We start from the raw sequence: 22,582 nt of genomic DNA on the forward strand, positions 1-22,582 counted from the left end.
AGGAATCGTATTTACACCGAATACAAACTAAACCGTTACAAATACTGCGAGAGACTACGAGGCAGAGATGCCAGGTACTTTTTTCAAATGTCTGCAATAATAATTTTAAAAGTCTGGGAAGAACAAAAAATGTCAGGAAAGCTAGTGTAACCAAAAGCCTTTATATTCAAAAATCTGCAAATATCTGCAACAAAACTTAAAAATCTGCAAATATCTGCAACCAAACTAGAAAATCTGCAAATATCTGCGTCACCCAAAAAATCTGCAGCTTAAATTAAAAGTCTGCGAATTTGCAGACTTGTCTGCAAATCTGGCATCTCTGCTACGAGGTAACTGAAAGTGCGAGAGAGCGAGCGACTGTCCTGTAAAAAGAACAGTGTTGCGGTTTCTTCTATTTATGTTCTATTTATATAAATATAAAATTTGTATTGAAATAAGTATACATGCTAACAGCATTGGAGCATTTCTCTAAACATTGGTATTAACTTTTGTTGATCCATAATAATCAGAAATATAATAAACTTGAAATCTTGCCATTTTTTTATACTAATAATTTTTATCAAGTATCAAGATCGAAAGTAATCAAAACTAAAGCTAATCAACATTGATGAAATTTAGTCTTGTAGTCAGTATTGTACCACAAGGATAAATTTATTTACTAAAGGTACAGGTCAGACTTTTGTCGGGCTAAAGATTTAAAAAGGAATCTTTTTTTTGTATTCCAAGTAGCACTATCGTAGATTCATTGAGATACTACTTCCACGTTATAAAAGCAGGAACTGAATTATTCCATTTATATGATAAACTTGAAATTTGGCAACCTTAACAAACTGACTTATGTGGTTTTCGTTTGAAGCGAAACTGAGTCAGTTCCTAACCCCAACTGCTGTCAAAATGTATTAACTGACAGCAGTTGGGGTTAGAACCTGACTCAGTTTCAGGTTCAAGCGAAATCGCCATTACTAGGCGAATGAGGTTTTTTTGGTTGAAGCTGTGCTAACACAAATCAATATCCGACTCTATTTATTTTTTCATTTGAATTGGGTCTTTAAATGAAGAATAAAATTCCTATTTTATTATATTAACCGATAGAGCCCATCTTTCTAAATATAACAATATATTAGTTCAACCTTTAAAACTTTAGAATTATTTTTAGTTGATTTTCTAAAAAAAATGTAAACGTGTCCTCATTTGACATTATCCGTCTTCCTTGAGGGTGAATTTAGCCACATGGGCTAGCATTTTTGACAATTATCCCAGCAAACGGATACCCTAATAAAACATATTATACACGAACTTTAACATATAGTCCTACGATTCCGCATATTGTTTGGATGATACCCTGAACAGGTCGTTAGGCACTTGAATCATAAGATGTTTATTAGGGTAGTGATCAAGGTAGTTCAATGCAAGGTGCGGTTCAATTAAAAAAAAAATTAATTTGTTGTCTGTCCTACAAAAGAGACAAAATAAAGTTCGATTACGTAACTTTAACGTCAGCGGCATCGGAAAAAATCAAAAATAGCATATGCCTTAATGATCCAATTCCTTTTTATGAATGAAAGAAGAACAAAGCGTTTGCTTAGAATGGTTGATTTACAAAATTGCCAGATAACTGAAAATGTGTCATTGCTTATAAAACATGTATAATAAGGTTCAAGAAACCTATTTTGAGTATGTGTAAGAATTGAACGCTTGGTAGTATGCGTAGGAGAAATTATGTTCAACTTTGCCACTGGGAATTGTGTTCAACTGGCCACTGGAATGGTGCTTTTGAAAAAGTGGCTGCGATTTTTTGTCACACTACCACACTGCTGGGGGCGTGCCCTGCCACAACTGCGTAATGAAAAAACCACAGCAACTTTTTCAAAAGCACCATTCTGATTAATCAATCGTTTTTCCACCAACTATTTTACCTAATTTGAATCGTGATAATCTAGTAAATCGGCTGATGTTATTCTCTTAGAGTTTTGAAAAGGTTTTATATGAATAAACTTGTGGTAAAGCTGAACATAATTTTTCCTACGCATACTACCAAGCGTTCAATTCTTACATATGCTTAAAAACGGTTTCTTTTGCCTTAACATTTTGGATTTTGGAAAAAGGGCGGGTTGAAAAGAATTTTTTTACTCAAGGCATAGAATAAAATATGGCAGCACTGCTAGTAATGTTTTGGTGACGCACTTTTCGGGACGTTGTGTGCGTATTCGCTCTGGAATTTTTGTATAATTCAAAACAACTGAGATTCAGAGCTTTTTGATTCTATGGTGGTGTTCATTGCGCTTAGTCGTGTGGGTGGCGATGATGTGTTAAGTGTGCTTTCGTCCGAACACGGTGTGTCGGATTTCGAATATTTAGGTTTTATTTCAGATATTTAATTTCAATCATGTGACCCGGCCCATTGCGCAATTTTTTGTATGTTATTTCCTCTCTTGTGTTTGTTAATATTACTAAGAAGTGACAATCGTTATCGATGATCTCACGGATAACGATGATTCAATTTATTTGATAAGGCCCGTTTGCGTTAGCTTAAAGGTGCCACTTTGTTTTGTTTTACATTTTGAATTTATTAAAACTAGGGTATTACGCATTTAATTACTATTTTTTTTATAACGAAACTAAAGAAATTTTATAGTTAACTTATACATATACAAGAGGGGATAATATAATATTCGTAAGATTATGGGGTCATTTAGTGTGTTTTTTATAGCAATGTACTTTAGTATTTTTAGGAAACTAGGAATAACTAGAGGGCGTGATGCAATTTTAGTAAGATTTGGGGAGGTAGGCGGTTTAATTAGGGCTTTTTTATGAATAGTAGTACTGTTGGGGATTTCTTAACGAAATTATATATATAGAACATCTAAAACTAGAAAAGACAAGGGTGGAATAAATAATTTTGGGAACATATTTGGAGGGGGGGGGGGTGGGGTTAATTCCTCCATCTTGGTATCAGAGACACGAGAGAGAGGGTCGACAAAGCTGACAGAGGGTAGAAAGATATTAACTTTCAGTTTCTGGCATCGGGGAATCAACGGTAGGATTACAGACTCGGGCGGTTTTCATCAGGAAGCATCACAGGCATGGGTTCCTCCAGGTCCAGACGATTTCGTAGTACGGCTCAGAGGGGAATCGGCAGCACATCGCGTTGTGCGTGTGATGTTTGTTTTGTAAGTCCCGCTTTTGTTGGCTTAGTCGACAAAGATGTTTTGTGTCAGCTTGACGTCGCATCAAATCATCGTTAGTGTACGGTACAGGCGAAAGAGGGTACTTCTGAGATTAATAAGAAAAATAATAGGGGCAGTTAAATCTGTATATTGATGGTTTTTAGGAAGTTATATACGAGGGACATATAGCGGAGATCGCAGCTTGCCAGTACATCTCGAACCGAGACATTGGGTGATCTTACTCGGGTCCGAACCGAGTCCAATAGGTGAGCAATGAAAAAACAGTAATCGGCGCATGCCCAGACAATATGCTCGATATCATGGTAACCGTCGTCACAAGCGCAGATACTGCTATACGCGAGCCCAATACGTCGGAGATGAGCGTCTAACGTATAGTGATTGGACATGAGTCGAGACATCACACGTATGAAATCCCGACCCACATCCATTCCTCTGAACCAAGGTTACGTTTATACCTGCGGGATTATAGAATGTGGCCACCGTCATATCTCACCATTGCTCCAAGATGTCTGCCAACTTTCTAGCGTCCTCTGACGAGAGATATTGAAAAATTCATTGAAGCAGATTGATCTTTCGTAGTTGTCTACTTCTAAAGCACCCGCCTTAGTTAAAGAGTTCGCTTCTTCATTACCTGGGATGGAGCAATGCGAGGGAACCCAAACTAAGGTAATTGTGCGATCTTATAGACAAAGCACGCAAGAGCTCCGATATTTCCCCAGAAAATATGGAATGCGCTTTCTAGGTTTCAATGAACGGAGAGCTTCTATTGAGCTGAGGCTATCCGAAACAATAAGGTAATGATCAGTGGGCAGAATTTCAAAAATTCCAGGGGTATACTGGATAGCAGCGAGTTCTGCGACGTGAACTGAAGCAGGATCATTGAATTTGAATGATGCGGTGAGGTTGTTATTGAATATACCGAAGCCAGTTCCAGCTGTTGAGACTTGACCGGTAGGTGTAAAACATCTTATTGCACTCGATTTCTCGAAATGAAACTATGGAAGATGCTTGGGATCACTTGCGGACGTATGTGATCCGGTATTCCACGATTCTCGTCTTTCGTGGATGTGTCGAAGAATATAGTTGAATCAGAAGCATGAGAGAGATTGACACGATTGGGATAATATGAAGAGGGATTGATATTTTTGCCATGTAATCGAAGTACAAGGACATAAATCGGGTTTGAGATAAGCCTTTCGAAATTCGCAATTACTAACAAGTTCGCATCGGATGAGCAATCGATGTGCGAATCGATCCCCAAATCGATTTTTCAGCGGAAGTCATCGTATGAGTCGAGCGCATGCAACCTAATGCAATACGCTAACTACAATATTGCATTCGCTCTAGTTTGATGAAATGTATGTTAGCAGTGCAGCGGGAACAGAAACTCCCGTACTCCATCACCGACAATATCGTTGTTTGGTACAGCCTGATCAGGTCTCCTGGGCAGGCATCCCACCATGTTCCGGTTATTATATGGAGAAAGTTGATTCTTTGTTGTGAAATCCCTAGATACCTTTAGAGTCAAACCGGACCCCATAAATATGAAAGTTAAAACCTGAGTACTAGGTTGACCCATTAATTGAACCTGTAGTAGCGCTGGTTCACGTTTTCTTGAAAATACGACTAGTTCAGTTTTCTCCGTGGAGAACTCGATAACCAGCTGGAGGGCTCAAGCAGACAAATTGCCCAAGGCATCTTGCAATGGTCCTAGCAAATCGACAGCTTTAGAACCTGTAATAGAGACCACATCGTCATCTGCGAGTTCCTTAGCGTGCAGGAATTGACAAGACATTCGTCAATATCATTCACGTAAAAGTTGTAGAGAAGGGGGCTAATACATGAGCCCTGGGGAGGACCAATGTAGCTAATTCGTGATGTCGATAAATCACCATGCGAAAAATGTGTGTTTTTCAGACAGCAAGTTTAGCAAAAAGTTGTTTAAATTCGGTGAAAGATCATGCTGGTGCAGCTTCTCAGAAAGAATTTTGGTAGAAACTGAGTCAAAAGCCCCCTTATAATTTAAGAAAACTGGTGCCATCTGTTCTTTTCTAGCATAATCCATTTGAATTTCTGTTGAGAGCAACGCAAGACAATCGTTCATTCTTTTGCCTTTCCGAAAGCCAAATAGTGTATCTGACAGTAAACCATTTGCTTCGACCTTCTTGTCGAGTCGGGATAGGATCATGATCTTTTTAACTTAACTTAGCTTCTTAAAGAAACTTATTAAGTAAATTCAACAAGTGTCTCTTGGCAGCGTCTGGCAGATTCTTCAACAAGTTGAATTTGATTCTGCCTAGCCCTGGGGCTTCAATGTTATATGATAAGAGAGCAAGTGAGAACTCCACCATCGAAAACGGTGTTTCGCTCGCGTTACCATGAAGGAACGCGGCGCGGTAGATCTTCTGTGCCGGGGATTACGATTTCGATAAACCATCTTAGCAAAATCGAATATCCAAAGGTTTGAATATTCCACGCTCTCGTTAATACTGTTTCGGTTTCGTAAGCGCCGGGCCGTGCCCCAAAGAGTGTTCATCGATGTTTCTCTCGTTAGCCCGTCAACGAACCGGTCCCAGTAGCTACGTTTCTTGGCTTTCATCAAACTCTTCATTCGCGCGTCTAAAGCCGCGTACTGTCGTACTGTGTTCATCAAAGTCGCCTTCTTCGATAGACAAGTTTAACCAAATTTCGCTTAGAACGTCCCTGAAGGGAACAGTTAAGTTTCTCCTCGCGCTCCAAACTTTTCAACATCCCTTCCACAGGAATCATCAACATGATTCTTACAGCATTCTTCACAACGAACCTTATTGCTGCAATTGGAGGCTGTGTGTCCAGTTGTTTGCAATTTGTGCAGTTCATGACCGGAATACAACAGGGCGAACAGGTAGACGAGCCTTGTCAAAGAGGAGCTAGTAGAGGTAGAGAACCGGCGAAGGTCACCCGATAGGGGTCTGAGTTGACGTATGTCCTCTTCCTGTCAGCTACGACTAATGCTGAATGCAAACGTTTGTACTCCAGTATCTTCACTGGCTGGAGCAAGGAGTCTTTAAAACAGCCAACTCCTTGTGTCAGCAGATCCGCGCAATTCAAACTCGGATCGGAGACCCCGGCACATTCAACCCTATTTGATGGTACATATATTCCTTCGTAAAAGGCTTATCATTTGCCTAGTTTAAGCTACTTACCGCTGTCCCGAGGCTTATCAGGGCGTATTTTCGATATTTCTGTCACGGCCGAATATCGTTCCGCCAAGACTCGAAAAATCTGCAATAAATTCCAAAACTTTCTGTCTTTGGCCCGGAAGAAGACCACATAGTCGAGCATGGATAAACCATGAGCCGATTTTGTTTCGACCTCCATCTCACCTTGAGATGAACCACTGTCAAGGGAAGTCATTTTTGAACGGGCCTACTGCCCAGTACAAGCTGGTGCATTATGCGAGAATAGGAAGTGTAGTATTATAGCGATAATTAACTTTTGTATATGACGGTATCCAGACGGCTTACTAGAAAAAGCAACATTGCTTCACTGCGCGCTGGCCGGATAACGGTAAACACGCAGAAACATAAAGGAAGGGGGAAAATACTGAAACCTCGACGAGGTGAAGAATGCGCAAGATAACCTTGGCAGTGGATTAGCACTATTCTTTTTAACGTTACACTGCACGAACTGGAAAGATCGGTCCTAGAGTCACCGAACGAATGGACTCTTCCAAGCTTTATTATTACTCTATTAATGGAAAAAGTAAACATAAAATTGGTTGTTTATATTTATTTGAGCGAATGAAGTTATGACGAATATTTTTAGAAGCCATTTCAAACGGTGAATTTGTGTTTCTCATAACCTTTGATACCTTTTTTTATGGAATTTAATGTATTACTTCATTTAGCTCACATTATAGTACCCCTGGGTTATTTGGATTAACGATTGTATTACGAGTCATTCAAAGTCGGTTCTACTTCATCCTACTATCTATATTTGTATTAAAAATAACTAAACTGCGAGCTACGAGAAGAAATTTGAAAGACAAACCTTCACTCTACATTTAAGGTTGGACAGAGAATGGGCAAAAATCGAAAACGAAAAAAGCAGTTTTTTTTCACACAGTGTGTTAGATCTTCATAAAAATCAATCAGCTTATGTAGAATGTTGTTACAGTAATGCTGATTAATTTTTATAAAGATCTAATACACGGTGCGGAAAAACTGCTTTTTTCGTTTTCGCTTTTTGCCCTTTCTCTGTTCAACCTTAATAATCGTACTCAGTCGGTATAGACACCGGATAGGATTGCATTCGGATTGTTTTTTCAATGTATACGAACGTGAAGTAATACACCTATTTGTCTTATACATCATTTTAATCTTATTTTTCAAAATGTATTTACATTCAGTTATCCGACACACTAAAATTCCTTTCAGTATTTTTGCCTCAGTTACGTTTTCTTTTACTACACGATTAGGATCGCGATCTTTTATTTTTATTTAGGTGACTTTAAATGGGTCCATTCGCCAAATTCTATCGTGACCCTGGGATTCTTTTAGGACTGGTAGGTCACTTCAACTATTACTAGTTTTTATCGCGCAAAATGTCATTTCAACAGAAACAATGATGTTTTATAGAAAAAATAACATAACAACGAAAACAGAAGTAAATGCAACAATATGGTTGTTTTAACATTATATCAGTGATGACTAGAGATGATGTTTCATTTTTGAAGTGTGAATTGAACCGAAATAATGCTGGCTGAATGTGACTTCAATTGATGAATTTGAAATAGTGTACGTATGTTTAAATAGCATTAGCAGAAGCTTGACTTGAGGTGTGCGTTCTGCAACCGTTGTGTTGCTTGGTTTGGTATTGTTTCCTCGTTTGGTTTGTATTCGTTTATTACTTTTGTTTTTTTGGTATTATATCATCTAAAATCTTCGTGCTTACTGGTACAAGTGGCGTATTTCTTCTTACTTCGTACGTGTTTCGTTTTATTGTGGACTTTTATTGTTTCTTTCTAGTGGTATTTTTTTCTTTCCTGACTAACGTGGGGTTTTTATTACGTTGAACGGCTTTTAACCTTCGTGGGTTCCTTTTTATATTCGGCAGCCTTGCTCCCATTTAACTATACGGTTTAAATAAATCTAGGGATAAAATAATGTTTAAACTACATCGAACTAAGCAGATACAATAGAACTTCTAACTATGTGAGTGATTGGAATCTTTATCAGTCAGTTCATTTTCCGGCTTCTGGAGCGCTCGAGAATGATTTCGAAAATTTTCAACCGGAAGATTCTGGTGGACACTAGCACTACCTGCCGGGGAATAGCTGGTAGTCCACTGTCACTATAATGAATTTTAATTATAGTGACAGTGGATTCTGATAGAATTTGGGTAAGGGTACCAGTTCTGCGGGAATCGGTTGTTGCATTTTGATAAAAACCTTTTGGTCCACCCTGAATCTTCATCTGGAAACAGTCATTTCTTTTTTTGGTTACCGGATCGCACCCGCTCCAAATCAACAAATTTCGAAAACGATCATCCGTAAGATTCCTGAAATCGAATTGATTCCGGATGTACATTAAAACCACCGAAGTGTAGCTGGAACTGGCTTAAATTTCGCCATAGTGTCTAAATTCTGCTTGTTAGCCTAATCCGAATTCGAATGCCTTTATGGTACACGTGAGCTCAGTTACACTCCGACAGGTAGTGTTTTTGTACGGCTGAAAGTTATTTGAATATAGGGGAACTGCGTCTAAGACGGACTCTGTGGGTAAGATGGACAAATTGCGTTCCTCACAAAATGAAAAATTCAGTTCAATGGTAGTGAATATGATTTCTAGAAGATTTCAAATGATTCTGAACGATACTGCTATTATCTAATACGCGAATTATCAGATCAGAAGCAAAACAATTTTTTTATCGAGAGCACGCTAATGGATATATTTTTTTTGACATCAGAAAAAAAAGATTAAACCTTAAAGCTGTTTATCTCGGAAAATATTTTTAGGTTGACACGATGTACTGGCTTGACTATTGAAAAAACATAGATTTCAATGAGTCGTTCATGATTGAGGAACATTTTTTAAATTTGGTATCTTGTTGGTTGTGACAGATACAGTACGGAAGAAAAGATGGACATATTTTTTATGCGAATACAAAGCAGAATGCCGTTAAATGGCAAACCCTTGAGCTATTTTTCTATTGTCGCTAGATTTAGTATCAGTTACTATATTGATGGAATATGATCTCAAATCACGATTTGCGTGCACTTTGCGAGCATTGCATCAATCGACGAGTCGAATTTGCTATTTAACCGTCTTGGGCACAGTTCCCCTACTTGAATTTGAAAAAAAAACGTAGATTCGGCGGAATCCAATTGAAAACCCTTTTTCAACTATACAACTACAGATAGCGCTAGTGTGTATCCGTAATTAAGCCTTATTTCGTTTGGAATAACGACGCTGAATCCTTCTGGATAAAGACTCGACACGTCAATCGTTTGTTTACCATTTATCTGTCATTATCATTCCAATCGAGAACGAGACCTGTCAATGGTCCTCGTTCCAGAAGAATTCGAAACGAATTTCTTCGGATTGAGTGTTTTTGACAAGTCTCGTGCTCGATTGGAATGACACATATAAATAAGAAGAATAATATAGAGATGGCGAGTCTTTATCCAGAGGGATTCAGCGTCTTTAATTTGGAATCTTCCGTAGCTCCGATGTCTTCTGAAATTGATTTTGAAATACTTCGATTACGAATCAAATGTGAACTAACTGACAGTAGGTTAATGAACCCACTAGTTGCTTCTGACACTTGTACCTTTAGTATAGTAATTTTGAGCTAAACAGGCGGCTGTTAGATTCTTACTGAAAAGAAGCATAAATCTCATGGAGCTTAGAACAAGAAGGAACTGGTCTTAAACAAAAAAGTGGCTACATTTTATATTTTATTAAATTAGGACGTCGTGCCCATTAACCAACATATGATTTGGGGCAGCTGCCGCTCATTTATTACATATTGAGGATGGAATATCGGTAGAGATATAATCTCGCATCGAATTTGTGCCTCTGGAGGTTTACTGGAAAATTGCACAGCATTGAACATAATTTAATATAACTGGAACTGGCTTGTTTTCCTACGGGAGCTCATTAGGATCACTTTTTATATAACAAAAAACCATATTTCGAACTCAGTTCTTTAAAATTGGCCTCAAAATGAGAGATGTGTAGTGAAGCAGGGGACATAACAGTAATGACCGAAACATATCTCACGTATGTCCTTTCATCCCTATTTTATCCCCTTTACATATAAAATGGTGCGTTTTAGCTATTTCTTTTACACACACTACACGGTTACCGACGAAATCACTTGTTTGACTTTGCTGCTAGTCTAGTGTATTCTCAAAAATGTCTCACACGTAGACTATTGGATATATTACTTCAAATAGGACGTGTGTTTCTTAGTTCTTTCTCCTTCATCACGGTGGCGGCGGTGCTACGAGTCTTTACTAGTTTTCAGTCGTCTTGAGCTATACAAAATAAACCCGCTTCCACCGTACAATCCCCCTGAGGTGGGGTAGGAATGTTACCTATCTTTACGGATTACCGCCCGATCAGGGTAATATTGAAGCAGAGCTGGTGGTCCCGCTGATCACCCCAGCCACCGTTTCCTTTGCGCAGCTTGGTCTTCTTGATGACACTAGCCACCATCAGCGAGATCGATTTCGGATAGAGCTGCCGGGATCGATGTGCTACCCGGAGGACCTGCTGCACCTTCGAGATGACCTGGTTGGACTCGCAGTTGCTCTTTTTGTGGTGTACTCCGCTGGTTTGGGTAAACATGAGATGCGTTAGAAAGATGTACATAATTATTCTGCATTACGACGGATTGGTTTGTCGTGTGGATGTAGTTCCATCGATAAAAGGCATAACACATTCTTTCGAAAGATCAATCCGTCTTAATGCTGAATAGACTGGTAGGTTTCTTTTTGATTTGATGTAAGTGATTTCGGACAAACAAGAACATTGAATTTATTCCTACTCAGAACAGTCCGTATGACAGATGACTCTCACCATTCGCCAATGTGGAAGACCCGGGGGCCTTTGACGACCATCACGTGTAGCTTCTGTTTGAGACACTGCTGCGACACGTGCTGCAACGACCAGTCCCAGTTGTAGTCGTCATACTCGCAGAAGTGACGTGCACATCGGGTAATCTCATGCCAGGTGGACCGGTTGAAGGCCATGCCCATGTTGTGCTTACTGCTGATCCAAGGTGTCACCTCCACCTGGTGTATCCGTTGCGTTTGTGAAGAGAATAAAAAAACAGGTATGAATATTTGAGCTGATGGGGTGGAGAAAACCATCTAAAGACGAATCTACCGGTTACTACTAGGCTAACAAAATCAGATTCTATGGCAGGCGATAATATGAATCTAGCAAATCACACACGCAAACGTATCAAGCAGTCTACTGAAGAAACTAATCTAGGGACCATTCATAAATTACGCAACGCGTTTAGGTAGGGGGAGGAGGTATGACATGTTGTGACATATGGGGGAGGGGGAGTAAACTAGATCGTTACGTAACATGTTGTTAAACTAGATCGTTACGTAACATGCTTAATTTTTTTTTTCGAAGAATTTGTTACGTAATGGAGGAGGGGGGGGGGGAAGAAAAATTTGTGACAATTTGTTACTTTAGAGGAGGGGGGAGTCAATTTTGGGCAATTTTCGCGTTACGTAATTTATGAATGGTCTCCTATTATAAGGTTGTATACAAATATTTAACATACGAATAGACCAATCGTTTCAAAACTAACTCTTTATCGCTTTCATTAAGACTCCTTCGAAAGCATTCCCGCAAACTCTTTATGTTTTAGTTTAGAAGGGGTGGAGGGGGGGGGGGTATATAAGGGTTTCAGTGTAAAAAAAACACTGCTTTTGCGAATTTTTTTAGAGCTTTGTGTGAAGTGAATTGATCAAAACTTTTGTACATTATAGTGTAACATTTCAATAACATGCTGTAATTTTTTGTGACGAAGCTTTTTGTAGAAGTCTCTGGAAAAACATGATTTGCAGTGCTACCTGTCATTCAAAAAGTACTTAACCGATTTCTTTCAAACTTTGCATACACATTCTATGTAAAAAATACCTAACCCGTACGTTGAGTTCTCGAGATAAAAAAATCCCTTAAATTCATTATACTGCATTACGACTTATGAATTTTTCGAACGAATGTAGATCGACTCCCGTTTGATTTTGGTTTCGTTAGACAAATTACGTTTGTTCAAATAAGCAATCCTTAGTAATGCACAATAAGACTGAGTATAATTGAATATACAAACCCTAAACTAGAACTAGTCCGTCGTTTTGACTAACATTTCACAGTTTTAGTTGAACAAACAATACAAGCAGATTTATTGTACATGTAGTTAGCGATATATCACGTTCTTTTTCCACTCTAAAAATTTTATTATTGTCACAAATCAAAAGAAGAAGAAAATACGTAGATTTCATCAAGAAATTTTAAAGAACTTACTTTGAACAATATCGAAGCTTACATATTGTTAATTCAATAATATGTATTTAGGGTCGTTGCGTAGTCTTTCCCCAATTATTTAGATCAAAGCCCTCAGTATGGAGTACCAACAGGACAGAAATTTTGAATATAAGTTTACTGTAGATTTTTCTGTAATATCATCATTACGGTGATTCAGAGGCGACGCGTCGGTACGTTCAACCTGTTCATTGAACAGGTAAGCAAAATCTGACGACCCGAACATTAACAGCAGCAGCACACAAATTAATTTAAATGAAATTAATAATCTCCAAACCTTGACGTTCGACAATTTGATCCAAACGATAAACCAACTTAGCATACCAAGTGAGTACATTTCAAAAAAACTCTGTCTACTCATGACCGGTTCAACCTCAAACATGCACGCATCTCGTACTCTCACCGCATGCTTTCAGCAGCTACATGAGCAACGGCTGTAACAGCAGCGTGAATGACATGGGCGACCGCGACGGCTTTTTATACTGATTTTCCTTTTGCACCGGTTCAAATCAAATATTGAACCAGGGCGCATTGGTGCGATGTCCATATGAGTGTGTTGTGTGCAAACGAGAGCAATTTATAATTTTTGAGTGCGTGTTGTCGTACGTTCAAAACAGTCGATTGAACGTGAACGCTTTCTTGGGTAGCCTGAAGAAATGTCGCTGCACTTGGGGTATATTGGTTTTGGGTAAGGATTGCGTTGGTTCAACGATAATAACGAACCGTCTACTTTTGCTTCGAAGAACTGTGTGCTCTTTGCATTTATATGTTGAAAACTTATCTTCTGAGAGTGTAAAATGGACATAAACTCAAACCAGGAATTATTCGAATGATCTTGTGTTCTATTGTAAAAATGAACGGGTTTATGTTAAATATCTCGTGCTTACAATATTTCACGAGCAATTTTTTTTCTGGATTCAATGAATTGCGTGAAGAACATTCAAATTTCTACCCCATTTGAAAGAATCGAGGGATGACTTTTAACCGGTTGACAAATATTTCAATTTTTCTTATACAAAATTTGACGATTATTTCTTCGTGTGTGGTACAAAAGATTCTACATTCCAAGATAATTCATATCATACTATGATATGTCATCACAAAATTCATCGTAGTTTCGTTTTCTTCTTTGAATTTCGTACAATTTACACTAAATATTTAAAATTACGAAAAATTTCGTTCATCAAGTCACCGTGCTTTTTATTAGTTCACGAATTGGAAGCATCCAATATGTTTTTAGCAGTTTTACCAATAAATTCGTTCAGCGATATGATTTTTTGGCGCATATTTATTGTGGAGATCCTTCGGAAAAAATCGTTCTTATTACGAAAGATGCTCGTAAATATTATAAAGGCATTCGTGTATTTTATCAAACAATTCGTTTGAATAATGAAATGTAATAAGATAACGAAAGTTCTTTCGTGGTTTTTACAAAAAACTTGTGATGAAAATAAAATCGTTTCCGTAGAAATACGAATGATTCATCATATGTACGAAAAATTCATATATTTTGCGAAAGTTTTCTGAACGAAATATATTCGTAGCAGATTTACGAATATATTTTCTTAGTGTACTTTTTGGTCTTTTAAGCATTCTACCAGACGTTTGTTTGACAATTATCGGTGGGTTTTTGACAACAAATTTGTTTTGCTCAGCTCTCACGTACAGAAAAACCCGAACATCTTTCATTGGTCCTATTCGTTAGACATTGGATGAAATCGATAATTTTGCGAGCCCACCTGAGTACCGTCAGAAAATATAAACGAGAAATAATTAGCTGATCTAAAAACCCCCAATTAGAGATGATTGTGACGTTTCCAGGACCTTTGTAAAATATTGAACGGGTTGACAGTGGAACCACGCGTCGCCTCTGCGGTGATTAAAGACGGACGGAGCATTTTCTCGGAAGATTTTGTGAAATCAGTTGACGCTAGGTGTTTGAAGCCGACGGATGAAGCATTTTTCAGGGAGAATGTACATGCAGATCGGTTGACTAAGCAGACGATTTATTGGAGAATTCAACCCGCCTCTATTATAGTTATTTTCGTCCGCGTCCTTTATTACCTATTTTTATTGGGAGATTTATCAACAGTGATTTTTTGAGAAAATGAACCACCTTAGTTATGCAACTACACTTCTGATCGTATCGAGCTGATTTTGTTGTTTATTTAGTGTTTACTTGATCAACTAGGGAACTGAAATGGGTTTCGAGACTGTAGGATATGCAGATGACATTATCCTAATTGTGAGGAGAAAACATGAATCTGTACTATGCGATCGGATTCAATTAGCCCTGAACTTCATCACGACATGGTGTTTCAAAGAGGAACTCAACGTGAACCCAGCAAAAACCGTTTTCCAATAGGAAAAAAACTGAAGTTGGTTCCGTAAACTCTTAGTGGAACTACAATCAACTACGAAGGTCGCAGAAGAAGCGAAACACCTAGCACTGTTGGCATTAAAGTCGTCGAAATGTGAGTCCTAGCTGGTTTGCGAGTGCATCACATCTTTACAACAACTGGAAACTCGGAATAAAGTAATGATATTCTGGGTACCTGGCCACCAAGGAATCGATGGTAATGAAGTGGCCGATGAATTAGCCAGGCGTGGTTCACCAAACATGTTCGTTGGATCAGAACCATTTCTAGGTATATCTACCTGTGAAATTAAACTAGAACTTTTGGCTTGGGCAAGGGACCAACTATTAAACGACTGGCGTAACGTAGAAGGCGCTCGACAAGCCAAGAAATTCATATACCTAGATACAACGAGAGCCAAAAAACTAATGGATCTGAAACGAAAAGATTTACGTATAATCACAGATTTATTTACGGGACATTGTCCTGCTAAGTACCATCTGAAAAAAATGGCAAAAGGCAAGATGACAATAGTTGATTCTGTAACTACGAGCCCCAGAGCTCGGAACATATTCTCTGCCATTGTGCAGTACTATTTCTTCGAAGGGAGCGATACTTCGGAAGGCATCTTATGACGCCTCACAAGATATGGCATAACTGTCCCGAACGGATCCTTAGCTACATTAATCATGTACTACCCGGTTGGGATGACACATGTGGACAAACAAACAACTTGTTACCAACTACATTGGATTCGGGTAATTTGTAACATGTAGAGCCAACAGGGGCAGCCACAAAAGATAACCTGAATAGTGGTTGCAGTGGCAAAGTTTCCCCTATAAAAATAAAAAATAAAAAAACTAGGGAACTAATCCACTGGACATTTGGCGTACGTGGGGAATACGCATGGTCTTGTCTGATTGGAATGATGACTGTTTAATGATGAGGATTGAGAATTGACAATTCGTGAGAGGAATCGAAAATCAGTTACATACCAGTTGGCGGTAATCATATCAGCATGAAGAACAAATTTTTATATTCATTGGTTTATTTAAGTTCATTAAATCATCAATGAATAAACAAAAATTGTTCTCATTGTATTGAGTACTTTTATTTGCTCCATTTTATGGGGACATCGTTTAGAATTAAATTTTCGTGACACCTTATTCAAATGTTCGCGGAGAAAAAAAAACAAAACATAATTGTCATTTCATTTAAAAGGGCTACAACCCATTAAAACACCATCACCATGGTCCGGAAGATACCATATAAAAACCATATTCCCAGATTTGTCGTATGCCGTAATATCAGAATAAATTATTTCAAAGGTTTGCTTACACAAATATTACGGTACCCTAAACGCATTCACGTCTTCAACAAAGTTATTTGTAATAGCACTCTTAAAAACTTTACTGAAGACATTAAGTCTTAAACTAAATTTGCTTGAAAAGTAAATTCTCCATTATTACTTCTAGGAGGATATAGAACCAATGTAGTTTTTTTTCGAATACTAAAGCTCCAAAGTTGACGGTTTTAAAATGATGTGATCTTGTCCTTAAATATTCTTATCTTTAATGATATAACAAAAAACAAATGCTCATAAAATCGACCAAACCTACTACAGGAAAATGGAAAACGCCATTTTTATAATTTTCTTTCTACTATCCGAAAGTGTTGTCATAAATTTTCGTCTCAACTCTACGTATTCTTAAAACAACATTTTCAGAGAATGTTGAATGTATGAAATTTTATAGGCGTTGCTTGAAAGCTTTTGAATATTTATTTCTTCACAAAAATATAAATATTTTCGATGCTAGTAAACTTAAAAAAACACCGAGAATCCGATTTCCAAAAGACCGTTTGACTATGAAATCAGTTGCCACTAGGTGTTTGAAAGCAACGGACGGAGCATATATATTCAGTAGACTTCATATACTAAGGAGACAACTGTTATGGGCGACTTGGTTGGTGGATTGTTATTTATGGTACATAATATTACAAAATGCCATCACGACATTCTTTTTGCAGAAGCGAGTATAAAAATATGTTTATGATCAGCTGCTGTTAAAAGTTTGTACACATTCTTTTTGCCATTTGCTTTCGGTTTTGCCATTTAGTTACGGTAGCATCGAGCCGTATATCTAGAAAAGATAGATGACCATAATTTAGCTGTACTTTCGCCGGACTAGTCTTTCATTTTCTGGAATCTCCCGTAATTGCTGTCTCTTCATTACTTCACTTGGCGTCGGCCTATAGGACCATGCATAAATTAACTAGCCTAAAAAAAACCTATCCTAAAGAGCTGACACAGACATATTTAGTCGCGATGGATATCACGAAAGTGCGTCCAAATAAGGTCAGAGTTCTGATATCCTATCTTAAGAAAGCAGTGATATTACTGACAAGTATTTTATAAAGGGCTGCCGTGTCTACATACCCGCCTATAAAGTAGAGATCGATGGCGTGATGACCGACTAGTTTAAATGTTGTTGAACAGCAGTATGCGGCTAATGTCACGAAAATTCTTTTGTACTGGTGTTTTATCTTCAAAATACTGTTTATTCACAATACATTTTTAAATAGATTTTCGATTACTGATTAAAAACAGTCAAGTATACTAAATGCTAATGCATTCTTTCACAAAAAACTGAAGGGAGCTACACCATTCATGACGACAAAATATTATGATCTCTTAGCTCAGGAAGAGTGCGACTCTGACATCCCCTTGTTACTGTCCCCAAAAACTATAAGTTGATAAGATTTCTTGAAAAGGCTAAAATTTTTCACTTGGGGAGTCATCAAGCACAACAACTTGAGAAAGCCATGATACAAGGGCAAAGAAAACGGCCTGCGATATCGGTAGTTCTAGATTAAACGAGGAGTTTCTAGCGCTTCAAGGAACACCAAGTATCTTAAATAGCTCAACATTTCAACCAGAGATTCAACTTAGCGCGGGACTGGGTAGACTTAGTATTGAGTTGCATTTTTTAAATCTCGATTACAGAAGTTTGAACATTAGGGTATTTTGTCTCTTTTTTCGTGTTAAAAAAATCTCTGTAGAAACATTTTGGAGATCGAATCCAGGTGAGCTTTGTATTTGGCAATCCATTTACCAACTACGTCAGAGCTTCTGGTTTTGCTTCCCGGGATATCATTTTCGACAAACCAGTTGCTTTATGCATTCACATGTATCGTGGTACTATTTGGATCATTGTGTCTAATTAGTGCTAATTTGGGTACTAGTTTAAATACAAATATCTTGGCCCCAAGTTTGTGCAAGTTACTGATGAGATGAATTCGTAACACAAAAATTAACCTGAATTTAAGCAGGGTTTTGTGCCTTAAGGCGCGAATTGGTTTAATCCAATTTTTTCCTTCTGGGAATTAATATTGCATTACTCCATGTCCGTCTTCTGTCTACTCGATGATAATTAATTTAGCTCACTCCACGATCGAACTTTTTTTTGGAATTTTTTTTTTTGCTTGAGCGCCTCCCTAGGATTGGCGCCCTTGGCCTGGACCAACCCGGTCAACCGCACGCTTTTGGCCTGGATATATTTCCGGCCGAGGACCCATTAAAATGCGCCTGCACAGCCGCCACCTTGTGATAAAATTACTTGAAAAAATTACTTTTGTGCTTTATTGTTCGTGTTATAAATCCCATTTTACAAGACCTCGATTCATTTCTTTATCGAGACAAGAAAAAAAAATCTGAAGTATGCCTATTTTTGTAACCCCTTAAGTATAATAATATGGCCAACGACCGTAGCAACAACCTCGAGTCAGTAAATTTTTCGGTTATCTGATGATTGTTTTACAAATCAAAACTATTTCGAAACTGAATTCGAAGTTGCAACTTAATTGAATATCACCATAGAGGTTGACTTCTGCCTGTATTTAGGCGCAATAGGTTTTGAGCGAAGCTCAACCAGAATTGGCCCATATGCAATTGCAATGTTCATGTACCACGTGGACAGAAAAATCTTCAGTTTTATCTCCTCTTCTCCATTGCCAGTTTCTCAAGATATCCACGAGGACTTTACCGATTGCTTTGTTAGGTGATTACATTACGTTACAGGACAACGCGTCTTGTGAACGTGATTACGTTTTTATCATTTTTATACTGGGCTGTCTTTTTCAATTGAATGAACTGTCACGTATAATTAGCACGTGTTTTATCAGTAATCTGAAGGAAAGTGTTCAGCGTATTGATATTTTAAAGTTTAACGCTAAATATTGATGCAAAATCACTGGAATCTATAAAGGAAAACCGCACAACTCACCGCAGTTTATATATTAAGGGCGAACAAACAATGGTACGAAAATCGAAAACGAAAAAAGCAGTTTTTCCCACACCGTGTGTTAGATCTTTATGAAAATCAATCAGCAATACTGCAACAACATTCTACATAAATTTTTCCGCCAAAAATGTGTGAAAACGGCAAAGTGTACAGCAATGATCTTCATTTTGATGATATAGTTACAGTGAGTAGTCATGAAAAGACATGATACATCTTCATAAATGCTGCGTTTCGTCGAGCATCCTTACTGAAGACTAACAATCTCTATTTGTACTACACTCGAAGCTATAGCCCGTTGTTTGTGCATGTCCAATTCAAATTGATTTTTAACAAAACTTCCTAAATATCGTAGATAAAGCCTCAACCTTGGCCTCAACATATTTTAAGAAGTTGTCCATCTTTCCAAGATTCACATCTTTTCAGAAAAGATCGTCGGTCTATCTCTGGTGGCTTCGAAGTTATTGGGTTATTTTTGAAAGAAATAGCAAAAAAATTAGTACCCTAATTGTTGAACGGACAAAATGGCCTATCAGCTCTAGTTGCAATTTGAAATTAATATTAGAACACTAAAACGAAATACATTTTATTTGTCTCTCATTGTCTCTAGTCTCTAGTCATTGTCTCTCATTGTCTAGTATCTGAAAGAATTTAAATTATTGGACTTTTTAAAAAAAAGTTTGAATCTGCTCGCAAATCTGCAAATATGTGTTAATTAAAATTATGTATTTTTACGATAGGAACTGGAAAATTCCACCTGAAGCATCAAACGTTCATTATTGGTAGAACTTTCAAAAAATTGATTTAATTAGGAGCTATACTATCCGAAAATGTTATCCCACAGATAACAAACGTTTAGGATCGATTCGAAATGTGTTTGTGTATACAATCCACCTACCACTGACCGCAGTGTTTTTATGGAAGAAACATATCTGCATCTATTTATTTGATTTTACCCATAGATGTACACATGTTTAACCCTGTAGATAGAAGGCGATAGCTCTACTGCGAATACAACGGCCCATTTCAAGAATGCCTGTTCATACACGGCATATACATGAATTGTATATACATTCTAAGGCCTTCTTCAAATACAATAATCCCCGCACGAATACATCTACGTATCAATTAAATACGAGAAATGTACTCACACTTCCAGAAAGAAATTTTTTTATTTTTGATTCTAGCATGTATTTAATATAATTAAATTAGGGAAAAAAACAATAATAATAATAGTTATAATATAAACGATCTCACCAACTTAACATTTCAGTTTCAATCTGTAGAAGCAAATTGATAATTTTGGCGGTGTCGATTATTTACTAGATTATGCTGTGATCCTTCAAAATTCAACTTATTTTCATTTTTTTCGATTATGGAGGTTTTAACCTTAAGGTCATTCGCCTCTTCGGATTAGAAAAATCTCTTATGAAAAATTTCTAACCCTATATGCGGGGTCGGGACTCGAATCCAGGTGCGCTGCGTACAAGGCAATCGATTTACCAACTACGCTACGCCCACCCCCGTTATTTCCATTAATTATTCTGCACCAAACGGTGACCTAAGCATTATTTGCAACTTTCCGGACCGTTCAGGTTACAAGCGTTATAATTGACTAGTTCTGACTTTACACTTCAAAGTAGCTATCTCTTCACTCTTTTCTTCACTTTTAATAAAATTCATATGCATGGATTGAATTCGTTTAACGGGTAATTTCAACCTGGCCGAAACATCCATACATAAATCTGGCGCTATATATTCGACACTTCACAAGAATTTACTTTACTGTCGATACAGGTTTTCAAAACTCGAGCGGATAAATTCATTTCGTTTAGGCTCGATTCGAAATGTGTGTAAATACTCGCTACTGAAATTTCGATTAAAACACACGCCTAAACACGTTTGGCAAACGCTTCTAGATGTCGCAGTGATCGCTGCATTGCAGTTTGAGTGCAGCTGTCAAACACGCGTAGCAAACAGTTGTCTAGATGGCAATAGTAAATCACTGATTTTCAACGTTTATCAATTTGAAAGTTTACACAGGTTTTTTCGGAAATTTTGTTCTAGCCTAAATGTCTGTTGTTATCCTGAAGTTTGAAAGTCGTACTGAGAAGAATTTCGGAGTATCTGTCCAGGAAGCGGCAAGCGCGGTGCCGCGCCAGGGTTGTACCGCACCTCTCGTGCGGTGACGTCGGTGCCTCTCGTCGCAGCTCTCAGCGATGACGGGAAAAAAAATTGTTTGGTCATAATTTGTTTAGATTAAACTAAACGCGTACCCTTAATGCTCAGATATCAGTAAAAACTAATTGTTGAAACAATGTTTCTGTCGCTAATAACTACAAAACAAGGGTGAAAATGCGACATCTTGTTATTTGCATGATTTTAATAAATATCAATGTAAAACATTTGCGAGTTTTAAGCATACAACACAACCCTTACCTATAAACAGAAAAATGTTTCAGATTATTGGTTTGGGTTGTAGCGTGATTACCGCAAAAATAATTTAACGGAGGGCCTTCAGAAGACGGCTTTTAATATGTTTAAAATCAAAAAGTAATGTTCACACATGTATCCCAATAAAAACAAATGACCACATTGCTATCGCATTGATTTTTTTATTCATTTTTTCCCAAATATGATAATTTTTCGAGGTTTTCAAATAGAGTGAAATGAAATGATTAAATGATGATGAAAGTTTTTTCATGCATTTATAGTAGTTGATGGTTGTTCTATTTAAATTATTTTAGGATGAACATTACATAATTTTTCAAATATTTGAATTACACTCGAAATAGATAGTTTTTGCAAATTTTGTGGAAATATTTTTGTATTTTTGAGGTTAGGTTGGTTGTTTTAGATACGGAAAATGTTCGGCTAGGAATTGGATTTATCAGTGGATAACTACTATCCACACCTGCACTGACGAAAGCTGACGGTCGACATCCAGCGTTATATCGCGAATTGCTTTGAGCATACTAGGAAAACTCAATTTATCACGCGCTTTGGTCCCAATACCCAATATAATACACAGCTAAAAACTCTTGATTAGAATGACACATGACATGAATTTAATAACCATTAAGGAAGAATAGAACGCTCCAAGTATTAGCACTAATTCAGAAAGCCAAAACAAAATTATAAGGATCAAACAATTACACATCCCTTTGATTCTATGTACATATGTCTAC

At 37.6% G+C, this 22,582-nt stretch overlaps 1 protein-coding gene across 10 annotated transcripts in view; it reads right to left on the reverse strand.

Annotated features, from left to right (window-relative positions):
- Positions 1-7,526: 7,526 nt before the first annotated feature.
- The window catches only part of LOC131677661 (alpha-1,6-mannosyl-glycoprotein 2-beta-N-acetylglucosaminyltransferase), a 216,088-nt gene continuing 201,032 nt past the window's right edge, over positions 7,527-22,582 (reverse strand). For all 10 annotated transcript variants that reach the window (XM_058957575.1, XM_058957572.1, XM_058957573.1 and 7 more), the window contains 2 exons: positions 11,255-11,469; positions 7,527-11,006 (listed from right to left, as the gene is read on the reverse strand). In XM_058957575.1, the coding sequence (XP_058813558.1) occupies positions 10,784-11,006; positions 11,255-11,469 (438 nt within the window). In that variant the 3' untranslated portion in view covers positions 7,527-10,783. The remainder of the gene's footprint in view (positions 11,007-11,254; positions 11,470-22,582) is intronic.

Source organism: Topomyia yanbarensis, chromosome 1, assembly GCF_030247195.1.
Source record: "Topomyia yanbarensis strain Yona2022 chromosome 1, ASM3024719v1, whole genome shotgun sequence".
Classification (NCBI taxonomy): domain Eukaryota; kingdom Metazoa; phylum Arthropoda; class Insecta; order Diptera; family Culicidae; genus Topomyia; species Topomyia yanbarensis.